Source organism: Liolophura sinensis, chromosome 1 (genome assembly GCF_032854445.1).
Source record: "Liolophura sinensis isolate JHLJ2023 chromosome 1, CUHK_Ljap_v2, whole genome shotgun sequence".
In the NCBI taxonomy this organism is placed as follows: Eukaryota; Metazoa; Mollusca; class Polyplacophora; order Chitonida; family Chitonidae; genus Liolophura; species Liolophura sinensis.
The window spans coordinates 93,239,432-93,260,826 of record NC_088295.1 but is presented as its reverse complement, the minus strand read 5'-3'; the positions used below and the strand labels follow the sequence as shown (position 1 = coordinate 93,260,826).

At 47.4% G+C, this 21,395-nt stretch overlaps 1 protein-coding gene across 1 annotated transcript; it reads right to left on the bottom strand.

Annotated features, from left to right (window-relative positions):
- Window positions 1-667: 667 nt before the first annotated feature.
- On the bottom strand, window positions 668-20,837 carry LOC135465788 (mucin-2-like). The gene is made up of 6 exons (XM_064743134.1): window positions 20,816-20,837; window positions 17,538-18,251; window positions 14,372-14,541; window positions 13,258-13,509; window positions 1,180-1,288; window positions 668-834 (listed from the first exon to the last, which is right to left on the bottom strand). Exons 1-6 carry the CDS (start codon window positions 20,835-20,837, stop codon window positions 668-670), a joined length of 1,434 nt encoding a protein of 477 aa, XP_064599204.1.
- Between the last annotated feature and the right edge of the window lie 558 nt (window positions 20,838-21,395).

Genomic DNA, 21,395 nt, shown 5'->3' with positions numbered 1-21,395 from the left:
TACCTTTCATCAGGTGATAAGGTCATGTGGCAGAAGAGTGGAGTCTACCTGTCATCAGGTGATAAGGTCATGTGGCAGAAGAGTGGAGTCTACCTGTCATCAGGTGATAAGGTCATGTGGCAGAAGAGTGGAGCCTACCTTTCATCAGGTGATAAGGTCATGTGGCAGAAGAGTGGAGTCTACCTGTCATCAGGTGATAAGGTCATGTGGCAGAAGAGTGGAGTCTACCTGTCATCATCTGATAAGGTCATGTGGCAGAAGAGTGGAGTCTACCTGTCATCAGGTGATAAGTTCATGTGGCAGAAGAGTGGAGTCTACCTGTCATCAGGTGATAAGGTCATGTGGCAGAAGAGTGGAGTCTACCTGTCATCAGGTGATAAGGTCATGCCGAAGAGGAGTGAAGCCTAAGTGTCCTCACGTGATACAGTCATGTCCCAGAACAGCAGATCGCGAGAAATTATCCGTGCAGTAAACCTTTACGCGGCATGTGTGCGCAAATTTTGGTCATAGGTGGGAAACGGGGATGTATTTATGGCGACGAAAGGTTTCATTTTATGATTCGGGTCGCAGCGCATTTTATATACTTTCATTTTTTATTCGTATTATATTAAGTGTGGGGTACATTGGATATTGGGATGACTGATGACGTGTGGTCTGATCACTTCTGTTAGGGAGCATCTGACCATGGAACGCCTGTGTGCCGATCACTTCTGTTAGAGAATAGCTGTCCATGGAATGCCTGTGGTCCGCCCACTTCTGTTAGAGAGTAGCTGTTCATGGAACGCCTTCTGTTAGGGAGTAGCTTGCCATGGAACGCCTGTGTGCTGACCATTTCTGTTAGAGAATAGCTAACATGACTCTAGAACAGCTAGCTTTATCACTATTCCCCTAAGCAGCGCCTGTGGCTGGTATAAACATTTCGTGAACTCCCACATACGCTCTTATGTGTGGAACAATGTGGTGGTTAGAAAAAATAAAAGATTGGCGGCCAATTGTCACCAGCGTAAGGGGAAATTTACATTCTGGAAATAAAATTTAAAACATTTAAGGCTTAAATATGCAAAACAAATAACATGTAATTTTGGTCAATTTTGATAATGAAACACATCATGTTGTACAATTTAACAAAGCCTTAGATGAAAGAGAGATTTGATTCATGCTACAGGTATATTTTCTCACCTGGCATTGACCACCGAGTTAGGCTCTGTCCAATGTCACAGACTTCACACGAACCGCCATTACTGTCTCCCGGGTTGTAACACATACCACCGATGTAACAACTACTGTCCTATAAAGACACAAAGAATATAAGGCACGACTTTTATTATCATACCGGTGTTGGAAGATCGTAAAGAAAATTCTAAAATGACACTTCTTCTCGTGAGCAATCGAAGAAAGAGATAGGGTGTGGTATGGCCTGCAGAAGTAGGATGCGGACTCACTTGCAGAGGCAGGGTGTGGAATGGCTGAGAGAAGAAAGGTGTGGAATGACTGGCAGAGGTATGGTGTGGTATCAATCAATAGTAGAGGCAAGGTTGGGATTCATTTGCAGAGGTATGGTATCGAATCATAGGCACAAGGCTGGGGAATTACTGGCAGAAGTACGCTGGGGAATTACTGGCAGAAGTACGCTGGGGAATCACTGACAGAAGTAGACTGGGGAATCACTGACAGAAGTAGGCTGGGGAATCACTGACAGAAGTAGGCTGGGGAATTACTGACTAAAGGAGGCTGTGGAATCACTTATAAAGGTAGGCTGGGGAATCACTTACAGAGGTAGGCTGGGGAATCACTAGCAGAGGTAGGCTGGGGAATCACTGCTAGAGATAGGCTGGGGAACTACTGGCGGTGGTAAGCTGTGAAGTTACTGGCAGAGGTAGGCTGTGGAATCACTGGCAGAGGTGGAATTACTGGCAGAGGTAGGCTGAGGAATCACTGGCAGGGGAAGTCTGGGGAATTACTGGCAGAAGTAGGGGTGAATTACTGGCAGAGGTAGGCTAGGGAACTACTGGTGGAGGTAGGCTGGTGAATCACTGACAGAGATAGACTGTAGAATGACTTCCAGAGAGGAAGCAGAGGTATGCTGGGGAATTGCTGACAGAGGTAGGCTGGGGAATTGCTGACAGAGGTAGGCTGGGGAATTGCTGACAGAGGTATGCTGGGGAATTGCTGATAGAGGTAGGCTGGGGACAGAAGTAGGCTGGGGAATTGCTGACAGAGGTATGCTGAGGAATTGCTGACAGAGGTAGGCTGGGGAATTGCTGACAGAGGTATGCTGGGGAATTGCTGACAGAGGTAGGCTGGGGAATTACTGGCAGAGGTAGGCTGGGGAATCACTAGCAGAGGTAGGCTGGGGAATCACTGCTAGAGATAGGCTGGGGAACTACTGGCGGTGGTAAGCTGTGAAATTACTGGCAGAGGTAGGCTGTGGAATCACTGGCAGAGGTGGAATTACTGGCAGAGGTAGGCTGAGGAATCACTGGCAGGGGAAGTCTGGGCAATTACTAGCAGAAGTAGGGGTGAATTACTGGCAGAGGTAGGCTAGGGAACTACTGGTGGAGGTAGGCTGGTGAATCACTGACAGAGATAGACTGTAGAATGACTTCCAGAGAGGAAGCAGAGGTATGCTGGGGAATTGCTGACAGAGGTAGGCTGGGGAATTGCTGACAGAGGTAGGCTGGGGAATTGCTGACAGAGGTATGCTGAGGAATTGCTGACAGAGGTAGGCTGGGGAATTGCTGACAGAGGTATGCTGGGGAATTGCTGACAGAGGTAGGCTGGGGAATTACTGGCAGAGGTAGGCTGGGGAATCACTAGCAGAGGTAGGCTGGGGAATCACTGCTAGAGATAGGCTGGGGAACTACTGGCGGTGGTAAGCTGTGAAGTTACTGGCAGAGGTAGGCTGTGGAATCACTGGCAGAGGTGGAATTACTGGCAGAGGTAGGCTGAGGAATCACTGGCAGGGGAAGTCTGGGGAATTACTGGCAGAAGTAGGGGTGAATTACTGGCAGAGGTAGGCTAGGGAACTACTGGTGGAGGTAGGCTGGTGAATCACTGACAGAGATAGACTGTAGAATGACTTCCAGAGAGGAAGCAGAGGTATGCTGGGGAATTGCTGACAGAGGTAGGCTGGGGAATTGCTGACAGAAGTAGGCTGGGGAATTGCTGACAGAGGTATGCTGAGGAATTGCTGACAGAGGTAGGCTGGGGAATTGCTGACAGAGGTATGCTGGGGAATTGCTGACAGAGGTAGGCTGGGGAATTACTGGCAGAGGTAGGCTGGGGAATCACTAGCAGAGGTATGCTGGGGAATTGCTGATAGAGGTAGGCTGGGGACAGAAGTAGGCTGGGGAATTGCTGACAGAGGTAGGCTGGGGAACTACTGGCGGAGGTAAGCTGTGGAATCACTGGCAGGGGAAGTCTGGGGAATTACTGGCAGAAGTAGGGGTGAATTACTGGCAGAGGTGGGCTAGGGAACTACTGGTGGAGGTAGGCTGGTGAATCACTGACAGAGATAGACTGTAGAATGACTTCCAGAGAGGAAGCAGAGGTATGCTGGGGAATTGCTGACAGAGGTAGGCTGGGGAATTGCTGACAGAGGTAGGCTGGGGAATTGCTGACAGAGGTATGCTGGGGAATTGCTGATAGAGGTAGGCTGGGGACAGAAGTAGGCTGGGGAATTGCTGACAGAGGTAGGCTGGGGAACTACTGGCGGAGGTAAGCTGTGGAATCACTGGCAGGGGAAGTCTGGGGAATTACTGGCAGAAGTAGGGGTGAATTACTGGCAGAGGTAGGCTAGGGAACTACTGGTGGAGGTAGGCTGGTGAATCACTGACAGAGATAGACTGTAGAATGACTTCCAGAGAGGAAGCAGAGGTATGCTGGGGAATTGCTGACAGAGGTAGGCTGGGGAATTGCTGACAGAGGTAGGCTGGGGAATTGCTGACAGAGGTATGCTGGGGAATTGCTGATAGAGGTAGGCTGGGGAACTACTGGCGGAGGTAAGCTGTGGAATCACTGGCAGAGGTAGGTTGTGGAGTCACTGGCAGAAGAAGAATGTGGAATCACTGGAAGAGGTGGACTGTGAAACTGCTGGCAGAAGTAGGCAGAGGCAGAAGTAGGAGAAAGGCTGGGGAATTATTGGCAGAAGTAGACTGTGGATTCTCGCTCATTGGTAGAGGTTGGCTGGAGAGTGACTAGAGGGGTTGTAATCATTTGATTTTTTTTTTTTTTTTTTTTTTTTTTTTTTTTTTTTTTTTTGATTGGTGTTTTACGCCGTACTCAAGAATATTTCACTTATACGACGGCGGCCAGCATTATGGTGGGTGGAAACCGGGCAGAGCCCGGGGGAAACCCACGACCATCCGCAGGTTGCTGGCAGACCTTCTCACTTACGGCCGCCAGCATGAGCTGGACTTGAACTCACAGCGACCGCATTGGTGAGAGACTCCTGGGTCATTACGCTGCGCTAGCGCTTTAACCGACTGAGCCACGGAGGCCCCGTAATCATTTGAAGAGGTAGACTGTGACCCTGCTGGCAGAAATAGGCTGGGGAATGACTGGCAGAGGTAGGCTTAGGAACCATTGGCAGAGGTAGGCTTAGGAACCATTGGCAGAGGTAGGCTTAGGAACCATTGGCAGAGGTAGGCTTAGGAACCATCGGCAGAGGTAGACTTAGGAACCATTGGCAGAAATAGGCTGGGGAATGACTGGCAGACGTAGGCTGGGGAACCATTACGCTGGGGAAACACTGACAGAGTGTGGAATTTTAGGCAGAAGTAAGCTGGGGATCCACTGACAGATGTAGGCTGGGGAATCTCTGACAGACGTAGGCTGGGGAATTACTGGCAGAGGTAGGCTGGGGAATCACTGGCAGAGGTAGGCTTAGGAACCATTGGCAGAAATAGGCTGGGGAATGACTGACAGAGTGTGGAATTTTAGGCAGAAGTAAGCTGGGGATCCACTGACAGATGTAGGCTGGGGAATCTCTGACAGACGTAGGCTGGGGAATTACTGGCAGAGGTAGGCTGGGGAATCACTGAAATAGGTAGGTTGGGGAACCATTACGCTGGGGAACACTGACAGAGTGTGGAATTTTAGGCAGAAGTAAGCTGGGGATCCACTGACAGACGTAGGCTGGGGAATTACTGGCAGAGGTAGGCTGGGGAATCACTGAAATAGGTAGGTTGGGGAACCATTACGCTGGGGAAACACTGACAGAGTGTGGAATTATAGGCAGAAGTAAGCTGGGGATCCACTGACAAATGTAGGCTGAGGAATCTCTGACAGACGTAGGCTGGGGAATCACTGGCAGAGGTAGGCTGGGGAATCACTGACAGAGGTAGGTTGGGGAATCACTGGAAGAGGTAGGCTGGGGAATCACTAGCAGAGATAGGCTGAGAAATCGCTCGCAGAGGTACACTGAGAAATCATGGGCAGAGGGAGGCTGGGGATTGACTAGAGGTGTTACACTGAGAAATCATTGGCAGAGTTAGGCTGAGGAATCCCTAGCGGAGGTAGGCTGAGAAATCATTGGCAGAGGTAGGCTGGGGAAAGACTTGCGGAGGTAGGCTGAGAAATCATTGGCAGAGGTAGGCTGGGGAATTACTGCCACAGGTAGGCTGGGGAATTACTGACAGAGGTAGGCTGAGGAATCACTGGCAGAGGTAGGCTGGGGAATCACTGACAGAGGTACACTGAGAAATCATGGGCAGAGGGAGGCTGGGGATTGACTAGAGGTGTCACACGGAGAAATCATAGGGAGAGTTAGGCTGAGGAATCCCTAGCGGAGGTAGGCTGAGAAATCATTGGCAGAGGTAGGCTGGGGAAAGACTTGCGGAGGTAGGCTGAGAAATCATTGGCAGAGGTAGGCTGGGGAATCACTGACAGAGGTAGGCTGGGGAATTACTGACAGAGGTAGGCTGGGGAATCACTGGCAGAGGTAGGCTGGGGAATCACTGACAGAGGTACACTGAGAAATCATGGGCAGAGGGAGGCTGGGGAATACCTAGCTGAGGTAGGCTGAGGGATCATTGGCAGAGGTAGGCTGGGGAAAGACTTGCGGAGGTAGGCTGAGAAATCATTGGCAGAGGTAGGCTGGGGAATTACTGACAGAGGTAGGCTGGGGAATCACTGGCAGATGTACACTGAGAAATCATGGGCAAAGGGGGGCTGGGGATTGACTAGAGGTGTTACACTGAGAAATCATTGGCAGAGTTAGGCTGAGGAATCCCTAGTGGAGGTAGGCTGGGGAATTACTGACAGAGGTAGGCTGGGGAATTACTGGCAGAGGTAGGCTGGGGAATCACTGGCAGAGGTAGGCTTGGGAATTACTGACAGAAGTAGGCTGGGGAATCACTTACAGAGGTAGGCTGGGGAACTACTGGCGGAGGTAAGCTGTGGAATCACTGGCAGGGGAAGTCTGGGGAATTACTGGCAGAAGTAGGGGTGAATTACTGGCAGAGGTAGGCTAGGGAACTACTGGTGGAGGTAGGCTGGTGAATCACTGACAGAGATAGACTGTAGAATGACTTCCAGAGAGGAAGCAGAGGTATGCTGGGGAATTGCTGACAGAGGTAGGCTGGGGAATTGCTGACAGAGGTAGGCTGGGGAATTGCTGACAGAGGTATGCTGGGGAATTGCTGATAGAGGTAGGCTGGGGAACTACTGGCGGAGGTAAGCTGTGGAATCACTGGCAGAGGTAGGTTGTGGAGTCACTGGCAGAAGAAGAATGTGGAATCACTGGAAGAGGTGGACTGTGAAACTGCTGGCAGAAGTAGGCAGAGGCAGAAGTAGGAGAAAGGCTGGGGAATTATTGGCAGAAGTAGACTGTGGATTCTCGCTCATTGGTAGAGGTTGGCTGGAGAGTGACTAGAGGGGTTGTAATCATTTGATTTTTTTTTTTTTTTTTTTTTTTTTTTTTTTTTTTTTTTTTTGATTGGTGTTTTACGCCGTACTCAAGAATATTTCACTTATACGACGGCGGCCAGCATTATGGTGGGTGGAAACCGGGCAGAGCCCGGGGGAAACCCACGACCATCCGCAGGTTGCTGGCAGACCTTCTCACTTACGGCCGCCAGCATGAGCTGGACTTGAACTCACAGCGACCGCATTGGTGAGAGACTCCTGGGTCATTACGCTGCGCTAGCGCTTTAACCGACTGAGCCACGGAGGCCCCGTAATCATTTGAAGAGGTAGACTGTGACCCTGCTGGCAGAAATAGGCTGGGGAATGACTGGCAGAGGTAGGCTTAGGAACCATTGGCAGAGGTAGGCTTAGGAACCATTGGCAGAGGTAGGCTTAGGAACCATTGGCAGAGGTAGGCTTAGGAACCATCGGCAGAGGTAGACTTAGGAACCATTGGCAGAAATAGGCTGGGGAATGACTGGCAGACGTAGGCTGGGGAACCATTACGCTGGGGAAACACTGACAGAGTGTGGAATTTTAGGCAGAAGTAAGCTGGGGATCCACTGACAGATGTAGGCTGGGGAATCTCTGACAGACGTAGGCTGGGGAATTACTGGCAGAGGTAGGCTGGGGAATCACTGGCAGAGGTAGGCTTAGGAACCATTGGCAGAAATAGGCTGGGGAATGACTGACAGAGTGTGGAATTTTAGGCAGAAGTAAGCTGGGGATCCACTGACAGATGTAGGCTGGGGAATCTCTGACAGACGTAGGCTGGGGAATTACTGGCAGAGGTAGGCTGGGGAATCACTGAAATAGGTAGGTTGGGGAACCATTACGCTGGGGAACACTGACAGAGTGTGGAATTTTAGGCAGAAGTAAGCTGGGGATCCACTGACAGACGTAGGCTGGGGAATTACTGGCAGAGGTAGGCTGGGGAATCACTGAAATAGGTAGGTTGGGGAACCATTACGCTGGGGAAACACTGACAGAGTGTGGAATTATAGGCAGAAGTAAGCTGGGGATCCACTGACAAATGTAGGCTGAGGAATCTCTGACAGACGTAGGCTGGGGAATCACTGGCAGAGGTAGGCTGGGGAATCACTGACAGAGGTAGGTTGGGGAATCACTGGAAGAGGTAGGCTGGGGAATCACTAGCAGAGATAGGCTGAGAAATCGCTCGCAGAGGTACACTGAGAAATCATGGGCAGAGGGAGGCTGGGGATTGACTAGAGGTGTTACACTGAGAAATCATTGGCAGAGTTAGGCTGAGGAATCCCTAGCGGAGGTAGGCTGAGAAATCATTGGCAGAGGTAGGCTGGGGAAAGACTTGCGGAGGTAGGCTGAGAAATCATTGGCAGAGGTAGGCTGGGGAATTACTGCCAGAGGTAGGTTGGGGAATTACTGACAGAGGTAGGCTGAGGAATCACTGGCAGAGGTAGGCTGGGGAATCACTGACAGAGGTACACTGAGAAATCATGGGCAGAGGGAGGCTGGGGATTGACTAGAGGTGTCACACGGAGAAATCATAGGGAGAGTTAGGCTGAGGAATCCTAGCGGAGGTAGGCTGAGAAATCATTGGCAGAGGTAGGCTGGGGAAAGACTTGCGGAGGTAGGCTGAGAAATCATTGGCAGAGGTAGGCTGGGAATCACTGACAGAGGTAGGCTGGGGAATTACTGACAGAGGTAGGCTGGGGAATCACTGCAGAGGTAGGCTGGGGAATCACTGACAGAGGTACACTGAGAAATCATGGGCAGAGGGAGGCTGGGGAATACCTAGCTGAGGTAGGCTGAGGGATCATTGGCAGAGGTAGGCTGGGAAAGACTTGCGGAGGTAGGCTGAGAAATCATTGGCAGAGGTAGGCTGGGGAATTACTGACAGAGGTAGGCTGGGGAATCACTGGCAGATGTACACTGAGAAATCATGGGCAAAGGGGGGCTGGGGATTGACTAGAGGTGTTACACTGAGAAATCATTGGCAGAGTTAGGCTGAGGAATCCCTAGTGGAGGTAGGCTGGGGAATTACTGACAGAGGTAGGCTGGGGAATTACTGGCAGAGGTAGGCTGGGGAATCACTGGCAGAGGTAGGCTTGGGAATTACTGACAGAAGTAGGCTGGGGAATCACTTACAGAGGTAGGCTGGGAATTACTGGCAGAGGTAGGCTGGGGAAATTACTAGCAGACGTAGGCTGGGGAATCACTGAAAGAGGTCTGGGGAATTACTGGCAGAGGTAGGCTGGGGAATTACTGGCAGAGGTAGGCTGGGGGAATTACTGACAGAAGTAGGCTGGGGAATTACTGGCAGAGGTAGGCTGGGGAATTACTGGCAGAGGTAGGCTGGGGAATTACTAGCAGACGTAGGCTGGGGAATCACTGAAAGAGGTCTGGGGAATTACTGGCAGAGGTAGGCTGGGGAATTACTGGCAGAAGTAGGCTGGAGAATCACTGGCAGAGGTAGGCTTGGGAATTACTGACAGAAGTAGGCTGGGGAATCACTTACAGAGGTAGGCTGGGGAATCACTTACACAGGTAGGCTGGGAATTACTGGCAGAGGTAGGCTGGGGAATTACTAGCAGACGTAGGCTGGGGAATCACTGAAAGAGGTCTGGGGAATTACTGGCAGAGGTAGGCTGGGGAATTACTGGCAGAGGTAGGCTGGGGAATTACTGACAGAGGTAGGCTGGGGAATTACTGACAGAGGTAGGCTGGGGAATTACTGGCAGAGGTAGGCTGGAGAATTACTGGCAGAGGTAGGCTGGGGAATCACTGACAGAGGTAGGCTGGGGAATCACTGGCAGAGGTAGGCTGGGGAATTACTGGCAGAGGTAGGCTGGGGAATCACTGGCAGAGGTACACTGAGAAATCATGAGCAGAGGGAGGCTGGGGAACACCTAGCTGAGGTAGGCTGAGATCAATGGCAGAGTTAGCCTGGGGAATTACTAGCGGTGGTAGGCTGAGGAATTACTTGCGGAGGTAGGCTGAGGAATTACTCGCTGAGGTAGACTGGGGAATTATTTGCAGAGGTAGGCTGCGGAACCACTGACACAGGTAGGTTGGGGAATCATTGGCAGAGGTAGGCTGGGGAATTGCTGGCAGAGGTACACTGAGAAACCATTGGCAGAGGTAGGCTGAGAAATCATTGGCAGAGGTAGGCTAGGGAAAGACTTGCGGAGGTAGGCTGAGAGATCATTGGCAGAGTTAGCCTGGGGAATTACTAGCGGCGGTAGGCTGAGGAATTACTAGCGGAGGTAGACTGGGGAATTATTTGCAGAGGTAGGCTGCGGAACCACTGGCAGGGGTAGGTTGGGGAACCATTGGCAGAGGTAGGCTGGGGAATTGCTGGCAGAGGTACACTGAGAAACCATTGGCAGAGGTAGACTGTGGAATCATTGGCAGATGTAGGCTGGGGATCCATTGGCAGAAATAGGCTGGGGAATCACTAGCAGAGGTAGACTGCGAAATCACTAGCAGGGGTAGGCTGGTGAATTCCTGGCAAAGGGAGGTTGGGGAATCACTTGCAGAGGTAGACTGCGAAATCACTAGCAGGGGTAGGCTGGCGAATTCCTGGCAAAGGGAGGTTGGGGAATCACTTGCAGAGGTAGACTGCAAAATCACTAGCAGGGGTAGGCTGGTGAATTCCTGGCAAAGGGAGGTTGGGGAATCACTTGCAGAGATAAACTGGAATCACTTGCAGAGTGAGGCTGGAGAATCACAGGCTGAGGTAGATTGGGGAATCACTAGCAGAGGCAAAATGTGGAGTCCTTGGCAGAGGCATTGTGTGAAATCACTGCAAAAGACGGGCTGTAACAGGCTTTACTGATCTTATATTTACTCCTATATCACATTTAGACCCTAATAATTCACACAACAGGCCCTACTGATGGTATACTTACTCCTATATCAAATTTACACGCGCACAAATTACACAAAAGGCTTTGTTATGCTGTACTAACTCCCATATTACATTTACACTTGTACAAGTCACGCAACAGGCTTTGCTGATGTTTGTACCTTTTACCCAGCTGACAATTGGTATCACATTTACACCTGCACAAGTCAAACAACAGGCTCTGCTAATGTTATACTTGCCGTCCAGTTGACCAATGACGCCTGTACACGTAACATAGACGGCTTTGCTGATATAATGCTTACTGTTCAACTGCATACCGGTACCACATTTACACCTGTACAAGTCAAACAACAAGCTTTGCTGATATTATGCTTACCGTTCAACTGCATACCGGTACCACATTCACACCTGTACAAGTCAAACAACAGGCTTTGCTGATATTATGCTTACCGTTCAACCGCACACCGATGCCACATTCACACCTGTACAAATCAAACCACAGGCTTTGCTGATATTATGCTTACCGTCCAACGGCACACCGGTTCCACATTTACACCTGTACAAGTCACACAACAGGCTTTACCAATGTTACATTTACCGCCCAACTGCACACCGGTACCACATTCACACCTGTACAAGTCACACAGCAGGTTTTGCTGATGTTATACTTATCGTCCAACTGCACATCGGTAAAGCACTGACACCTGTACAAGTCAAACAACAGGCTTTGCTGATGTTATGCTTACCGTTCAACTGCACACCGGTACCACATTTACACCTGTACCAGTCACACAGCAGGTTTTGCTGATATTATGCTTACCGTTCAACGGCACACAGCTGCCACATTCACACCTGTACAAGTCACACAACAGGCTTTGCTGATATTATGCTTACAGTCCAACGGCACACCGGTACCACATTTACACCTGTACCAGTCACACAGCAGGTTTTGCTGATATTATGATTGCCGATCAACGGCACACCGGTACCACATTTACACCTGTACAAGTCAAACAACAGGCTTTGGTAATATTATGCTTACCCTTCAAGTGCACACATTTACACCTGTACAAGTCACACAACAGGCTTGGCTGATACTATGCTTACCCTTCAACTGCACACCGGTACCACATTTACACCTGTACAAGTCACACAAAAGGCTTGGCTGATATTATGATTGCCGATCAATGGCACACCGGTACCACATTTACACCTGTATAAGTCAAACAACAGGCTTTGCTGATATTATGCTTACCGTTCAACTGCACACCGCTGCCACATTCACACCTGTACAAGTCACACAATAGGCTTTGCTGATACTATGCTTACCCTTCAACGGCACACCGGTACCACATTTACACCTGTACAAGTCAAACAACAGGCTTTGCTGATATTATGCTTACCGTTCAACTGCATACCGGTACCACATTTACACCTGTACCAGTCACACAACAGGCTTTGCTGATATTATGATTGCCGATCAACGGCACACCGGTACCACATTTACACCTGTACAAGTCACACAACAGGCTTTGCTGATATTATGCTTACCGTCCAACTGCACACCGGTACCACATTTACACCTGTACAAGTCGCACAACAGGCTTTGCTGATTTTATGCTTACCGTTCAACTGCATACCGGTACCACATTCACACCTGTACCAGTCACAAAACAGGCTTTGCTGATATTATTCTTACCGTCCAACGGCACACCGGTACCACATTTACACCTGTACAAGTCACACAGCAGGTTTTGCTGATGTTATACTTACCGTCCAACGGCACGCCAGTACCCCATTTACACCTGTACAAGTTAAACAACAGGCTTTGCTAATATTATGCTTACCCTTCAACTGCACACCGGTACCACATTTACACCTGTACAAGTCACACAACAGGCTTGGCTGATATTATGATTGCCGATCAACGGCACACCGCTACCACATTTACACCTGTACAAGTCAAACAACAGGCTTTGGTAATATTATGCTTACCCTTCAAGTGCACACATTTACACCTGTACAAGTCACACAACAGGCTTGGCTGATATTATGATTGCCGATCAACGGCACATTGGTACCACATTTACACCTGTACAAGTCACACAATAGGCTTTGCTGATATTATGCTTACCGTTCAACTGCACACCAATACTACATTTACACCTGTACAAATCACGCTACATGCTTTGCTGATGTTATACTTACCGTCCAACTGTACACCAGCATTACAATTACACCTGTACAAGTCACAAAGCAGGCTTTGCTGATATTATGCTTACTGTTCAACTGCACACCGATACTACATTTACACCTGTACAAATTACGCAGTACACTTTGCTGATGTTATACCTTCCGCCCAGCTGACCTCTGGTGCAACATTTACACCTGTACAAGTCAGACAACAGGCTTTACTAATGATATATTTACCGCCCAACTGCACACCGGTACCACAATCACACCTGTACAAGTCACACAGCAGGTTTTGCTGATGTTATACTTACCGTCCAACTGCACATCGGTAACGCATTGACACCTGTACAAGTCACACAGCGGTTGTCATACGGCAGGTATATCAACTCGTTACCAAACGTGTCGGCGTCGTCGCTGACCGACACATACCACCCGGCCAAAACTCTGCCCTCCAGGATGGGGATGGTGTGGTTTGGTACCAGACAGGCAACACTGTTACAGCTGATATAACGAGCAGGCACTACCGTTGTTGGTCCTGTGAACAGCGGGCCCATCTCATCCACCTGTAAAATGAGCCCAGTGTGTTTACTAAATCCTTAGCTATCTCATAATCAACGTCTGTCTGTAACAAAGCCCAGTTATTTTTCACCCATGTTTCGATGCCAACTTTTAGTATCTTTGACGCGTATCATATTTTATGTAGACGAATTCACTGATTCTGTTTTTCCAAATGAAAACATACAAAGAAAGAAGGGAAACGCAAAGAACTGTATTAAATCCCCGTGGGCAAAACTGGGCGAAATAAGTGCATACTGAGCATGTGTATTAAACATCATTTAGAAAATGTTCAAGAGATTATTGCCCTGTACGTACGCCTTTATTTTAGCTGGGTAAAACCAAATAAATAAACAAATAAATCATTCTAGGCGCCCAAAACTGAGATGTACCAATGTTTACGGTGAGACATTCCATACAACTATGCTCTGTACAGTTCGTTTTATTTGTTTGTCTATAAACTTTACATCTATATGTGTAAGGGTTTAAACTACCCAATAGGGTGTCTCGTTCTTTTACAAAATCTTATCCCCTTTCTAATACACACCCGTCGACTTTGATGGTTAGTACTATGGCCTCCCTTTGTCAGTCTATATGCCTTGCAACAGATCTACAGAAAAGCTTCACTTGGCGTATTTAATATTGAAGTGCTGCTGTACTTTCCACTGGCCCAGAAGCCTACTGAGAATAGATCGCAAATTATGTCCGTTTCTTGTGCTTGTTTTATGTTGTTAAGAATATATCTGCAGAGCCGTTTGCCTAGATCATTGGTCCTGCACAAATATGTGTGTGTGTGTGTGTGTGTGTGTGTGTGTGTGTGTGTGTGTGTGTGTGTGTGTGTGGCCAAAAACAAACAGAGGAATCCCTTACCGTTATCTGTGTAAACTTGCAGACAAGGTTAGGTGTATCGTGTACAGGGGTTGTCTCCAGCATATCCAACACCGGCTCAAGGCATGATGAGACACTAGTGTCACAAACACCGTCCTCCAGAATCTCTTTGATCCATGGTAAGGAACCTCTTTCCGTGCAGGTAACTGGGGCTGGAAAGAGGAAAATCACGTTTGGCGCTCAGACTTACAGCTCTTACAAAAAGACATTTCCTCGATAAACGTCGTCAAGAATCAGTAATAAAATTTACAAGGACTTCGGATGAACACAGCCAAATGATGACAAACTAACCCGGCTTTACACCATATGTAAATTCCGCTATTGTCGTATCTGACCAAACATCTTGGCTATGGGGATGCCGATGTGGCGTTAAGCCATAATCATTCATCCATTCTTGGCTATGGCGTCAAATAGCTATCAAACAAACTGAAATATCTTATAAGCGGTGGAGTATCCGGGTGAAGCTAGATAAATACAGGCACAATGAGCCTGGAAGTTTCCATGAATACACGAAACTGGGTGTGTATAGCCAAGTAAGCCGGGGAGTTTCATGTGTAGAGGAATTTGGGTGAGGACAGAACCAAACAAGCCAGGGAGTTTCATGTGTAGAGGAAGCATGGTGAGCAAAGCCAAACAAGCCGGGGAGTTTCCGTGTGTAGAGAGAGCTAGGTGAGCAAAGCCAAACAAGCCAGGGAGTTTACGGGTGTAGAGGAAGCTGAGTGAGGAAAGCCAAACAAGCTGAGGAGTTTCATGTGTAGAGGAAGCTGGGTGAGCAAAGCCAAACATGCTGGGGGAGTTTCATGTGTAGAGGAAGCTTGTGAGCAAAGCCAAACAAGCTGAGGAGTTTCATGTGTAGAGGAAGCTGGGTGAGCAAAGCCAAACAAGAAAAATTTCAATAATCCCTGGAATTCGCAATAAGTCCCTGTATATACATGCAAGTAATAAAAAGCTTTCCTCAAAAGTCCTTAGGTGAGACAATGTTGTTAACCTTTATCCCATGAGCAAACGTAACATACATATGCATATTAGCCAGAATTTCTCAAGTCTTCACTACAGGGCATATCCGCCATCAATTTAAATTGTGAGTACAAAATGGAAACCAGAACGGCTGATAGTTTCACGAATGGTTAATACAGAGCAGTTAACGGCATGGCATAGTTTGTTACAATTAGCAACACAGCGATGCTGGTATATTGAGATATAAGGTCAGTTTTGTAAAACAATGGACAACTATCTAGGCTATTAAAGACTATATACCCACAAAATCTGGCTTATTGTATTTCTGAAATTGGCTGATGTCATTTAAAACACTTATAGCGAAAAAATATTGACGGCAGTTCAACATGAACTCCCATGAAAAGAGCATATTTATGACTTTTTTATGATGTCGTATACACGACCAGTGGCGAGCCCACATATCAATGTTTTCTTTACACTGTGTGTCACTAATATGTCTCTAAATTTTAGAAGGATCAGTCCATTTGTTCTTGAATAAAAGATGAGGACACAAAACACTGGCTTAACAAATCCCCAATTAAATCGACGTAATTCTCTGGTTCTTATCACCAGTTATCCTAATGCAACATACTAAATAAACCTCCCACCACGTACTACTCTTCAAAAAGTACACATTTTGCACAAAAATGCTAAAAATACGTTGATAAAGAATGACTTATGACCCAACATTCACTCAGTTTCAAGTTATATTTTTTCTGTCCAATTTATCAACGCACAAAAAACATCGGATTGGTCGATTCAATCAATTCTCTCACAAAGTAAGGTCCGCCTACATAACAGCCACAAGCAACTGTTTTATTTAGCTAGGCATTTTACGATTCCTAAGGAGAGTTACCTCAACCGTATTTCTGCAGTATTCTGATCGGCCATTTTTGTTTGTTCAAAAAATTAGACAGGAGCCAAGAACTACGAGCTGTATACCATATCCTCAGAGGATTCGCTTGGAAGTCTAACAAGCATTAAACCTTCAATACATAAGGGTTGTAGAAGCCTGTCCTACTTTAGTTGTCTCGGCCTGGGTTTTTCAAACTGGTCGGTGATAACACATATGGCTCTGTGTTTGACGGGCTGATGAACGTTGTGACATAGCTAGGCGTATGTTTGAAGGAGTGAAGTGGCGCGAGGCGTCGCGGAAATAAGGCAGCTCTCCATGAGGCCAACCCAAAGGAAGAGAGACCCATATTTTATCGTGTTACTTAAATTCACACTCTATATCCATCGTAATTGCCAAACTCTCCCTACAAAGCTCCCCTCTCAACGATAGTTAATATTTTCAATAAGCTTACCTGCATTAGCAACATAATTGAAACCAGAACACATTTTAAATTAAGGACAGGGCTATTAGAAAGAATTTCAAAATCTTTCCTCAAGATGCATGGAGATAGAGTTTACTGAGTGTACTGTACCGAAGTTCACGTTCACGTTACATGTACTGAATAATACATAAACATCATCCAAGATTGGTAGTAAAATACATTTGGGGACAAAAGACAGTTTATCTACACATCTAGACCTATACACACACAAGTACACAAACATAAACTAAAGGGCATGTAACTTGTGTCCTGTTCCTACAATGAATACGTACAAACTTTTGAAAGTAAAATATTGCGTTTTAAGACCAATTCATTCAAATTTAACAAGACATTCAATATTTCCTTATTAATAAATCCCTTTCCTTACACATTAATGTTTTCACCCACTCCGCTCCCCGTTCCCAACTCTTCTGATTTTGTAAACTCTTGATAAACTTAAACACTGGCGGGTATATGGTGATATCTCTTTGATATCTGATTTTGAACGTACGATCTACGCGTATGTTATGTATGCCATGTGGTTAGCTTGGTCGTTAGCTGCAAATAGCCCACATTATAAACGTATTACTAACTGTAAATATCTTTCATATGGAGCTCATTTTTGTGGTACATTTCCAATTGCTTCCAGCTTGCAAACCAGAAAGTCCTTTGTCTTGGAAACTGCCATTGATTTACATCGTTCATTACCAATTTACAAGGACAACATGATGGTGTGTAATTCACTCACATTGCTCACTGATGACCAACGTAACTTAACTATGCTTTGTGTTCGGTTTTTAGGCAAGACCATATTATTTTACCAAAAATCAGCAAACCTGGTGTAATTGTTGCCGATGGTGTGGTAGTATCTGATGTTGTCGTTGCCTCTAAAGTTGCAGTATTAGCTGCAGAAGTAACTGTTGCTCGGTTAGTTGTTGTCACAAGTACTTTTGTCGACTCTACAGTTGTTGTCATCTCTGGGGTTGTTGTCGCTACTGCTGTTGTTGTCAACCCTGTAGTTGTTGTCGCCTCTGCACTCGTTGTCGCTGGCACTGTTGTCAACTCTGCAGGTGTTGTTGTTGTCGCCTCTGCGGTTGTTGTCGCCTCTGTAGTGATTGTCGCCTGTGTAGTTGTTGTCGTCGCTGGCACAGTTGTCAACTCTGCAGGAAGCGTTGTTGTCGCCTCTGCAGTTGTTGTTGCCTCTGCAGTCGTTGTCACTGGTGCTGTTGTCAACTCTAAAAGTGTTGTTGTTGTTGCCTCTGCAGTTGTTGTCGCCTCTGTAGGGGTTGTGGGTTCTGCTGTCGTTGTCGCTGGCACTGTTGTCAACTCTGCAGGAGTTGTTGTCGCTGCAGTAGTGCTTGTCTCGGTTATGGTTGTAGTTGTCGCTGTTTTGCATGTAGAGGTTGCACTTGTAGCACTGGTGACAGTTGTCGGCCTTGGAGTCGTAAATGCAGCACATGTCTCACAGCATACCGTGTTAACATGGGACACGTCATAAAAAGGACAGTTTGCCACCTCGCAACCGCTATTCCAATCCCCATATTCACAACCTGGATAGCAAACAATCAACGTAAATATGTAAACTCAAGGTAACTACTCAGTTTAATGCAAAACTTCCAGCTTTGGTAAGACTTCGCTGACTCGTCCGAGTAAAACATTGTCACTTCGTCACAATCGAAGTTGGCCTGTTTATCAAAAGCACGGCGAAGGGCAGATAATGGTTGACCTGATTATCAAAAGCGCGGCGATGGGTTAGCCTGTTTATCAAAAGTACGGCGATGGCAGATATTGGTTGGCCTGTTTATCAAAGTACGGCAATGGGCAGATATTAGTTGGCATGTTTATCAAAAGCACGGCGAAGGCCAGATAACGCTTGGCCTCTTTATCAAAAGCACGCCGATGGGCAGATACTGGTTGACCTGTTTATCAAAAAAAACCGCGAGGGGCAGATATTCGTTAACCTGTTTATCAAAATCATGGCGATGGGCAGATATTGTTTGGCGTGTTTATCAAAAGCACGGTAATCGGCAGATAATAGCTGGCTTGTTTATCAAAAGAACGGCGAAGGCCAGATAATGGTTGGCCTGTACGGCAAAGGCCAGATAATGATTGGTCTGCTTACCTAAAGCACGGCAATAGGGAGATAATGGTTGGCCTGTTTATCAAAAGCAAGGCGATGAGCAGATATTGGTTGACCTGTTTATCAAAAGCACGACGAAAGGCAGATATTGGTTGACCTGTTTAGCAAAAGCACGGCAAAGGGCAGATAATGGTTGGCCTGTTTATCAAAAGCACGGTAATGGGCAGATATTGGTTGACCTGATTATCAAAAGCAAGGTGATGAGCAGATATTGGTTGACCTGTTTATCAAAAGAACGGCGAAGGCCAGATAATGGTTGGCCCGTTTATCAAAAGCAGGCTGAAGGGCAGATATTGGTTGGCCTGTTTATCAAAAGCAAGGCGATGGGCAGATATTGGTTGGCCTGTTTATCAAAAGCACGGCGATGAGCAGATAATGGTTCGCCTGTTTATCAAAAGCACGGCAAAGGGCAGATAATGGTTGGCCTTCTTATCAAAAGCACGGCAAAGAGCAGATAATGGTTGGCCTCCTCATCAAAAGCAGGGCGATGGGCAGGTATTGATTGGCCTGTTATCAAAAGGACGGCGATGGGCAGATATAGGTTGACCTGTTTATCAAAAGCATGGCCATGGGCAGATATTGGTTGACCTGTTTAGGAAAAGCGCGGCGATGGGCAGATATTGGTTAGCCTGTTTATCAAAAGCACGCTGAAAGGCATATTTTGGTTGGCCTGTTTATCAAAAGCACGGCAATCGGCAGATAATGGTTGACCTGTTTAGCAAAAGCGCGGCGAGGGGAAGATAATAGTTGGCCTGTACGGCGAAGGCCAGATAATGATTGGCCTGCTTATCAAAAGCATGGCAAACGGGATATTGGATGGCCTGTTCATCAAAAGCACAGCGATGGGCAGATATTGGTTGGCCTGTTTATCAAAAGCACAGCGATGAGCAGGTATTGGTTGACCTGTCTAGCAAAAGCACGCCAAAGGGCAGACAATGGTTAACCTGTTTATCAAAAGCACGGCGATGGGCAGATAATGGTTGACCTGTTTATCAAAAGCACGGCGAAGGGCCGACATTTGCCCCTGGTACCAGGATACTTCCACTATAAACCTAACTTCTGCCATAAAAGTGAAACATTCCAAGCATTATTCATCACTGACAAATGAACCCAGGAATAGCTCAACCTCAGATACCAGTGTATTGAATGTTTGGTCAGACATATAAATACTGCAGAAACGACAACAGTACAAGGCACAGCAGTTATTTGGGGGCCCTATGTTGGCAGCATTATGGGAACACCAGTGATCAATAGGCCTACATGTATCTAAAGCCCTTGCACTGACCACATCACATGAGGCCCAACAGCGATTTGAAGGCCTACCAGGGCCCCTGTGTTAGCCACATTACAGAAGGCGATGGGTGTTTCGCCAGCATTAGTGGCACACCAGTGATCTGAAGGCCTACACAGAGGTAGTTATTTGGGTCCTGTGTCGAAAGTATTACAGGCACAGCAGTGATCTCGGGGTCCTGTGTTGCCAGTATTATGGGGACCCAGAGATCCGAAAGCCTACATGTACCTGGAGGTCCTGTATTGGCCGTCTCACATGAAACACAGCATTTATTTGATGGCCTACCTGAAGGTCCTTATTGGCCGCCTCGCATGAGGCACAGCATTGATTTGAAAGCCTACCTGGAGGTCCTGTATTGCCCGTTTCACATGAAACACAGCATTGATTTGAAAGCCTACCTGGAGGTCCTGTATTGGCCGTCTCACATGAAACATAGCATCGATTTGATGGCCTACCTGGAGGTCCTGTATTGGCCGTCTCACATGAAACATAGCATTGATTTGAAGGCCTACCTGGATGTCCTGTATTGGCCGTCTCACATGAGACACAGCATTGATTTGAAGGCTTACCTGGAGGTCCTGTATTGGCCGTCTCACATGAAACACTGCACTGATATGAAGGCCTACCTGGATGTCCTGTATTGGCCGTCTCACATGAGATACAGTATTGATCTGAAGGCCTACCTGGGGGTCCTGTATTGGCCATCTCACATGAAACACTGCACTGATATGAAGGCCTACCTGGATGTCCTGTATTGGCCGTCTCACATGAGGTACAGTATTGATCTGAAGGCCTACCTGGGGGTCCTGTATTGGCCATCTCACATGAAACACTGCATTGATTTGAAGGCCTACGCGGAAGTTCTATATTGGCCGCCTCACGTGATGCACAGCATTGATATGAAGGCCTACCTGGAGGTATTGTATTGGCCGTCTCACATGAGATACAGTATTGATCTGAAGGCCTACCTGGGGTCCTGTATTGGCCGTCTCACTTGAAACACTGCATTGATTTGAAGGCCTATGCGGAAGTTCTATATTGGCCGCCTCACGTGATGCACAGCATTGATATGAGGGCCTACCTGGAGGTATTGTATTGGCCGTCTCACATGAGATACAGTATTGATATGAAGGCCTACCTGGGGGTCCTGTATTGGCCGCCTCGCATGTGGCACAACAACGAACTCTATAATATGATTGATAGCAGAGCCCGGGAAAACCTGACACGTCCACGCAGTTATTCGGTGATACATCCTCTTCTTGG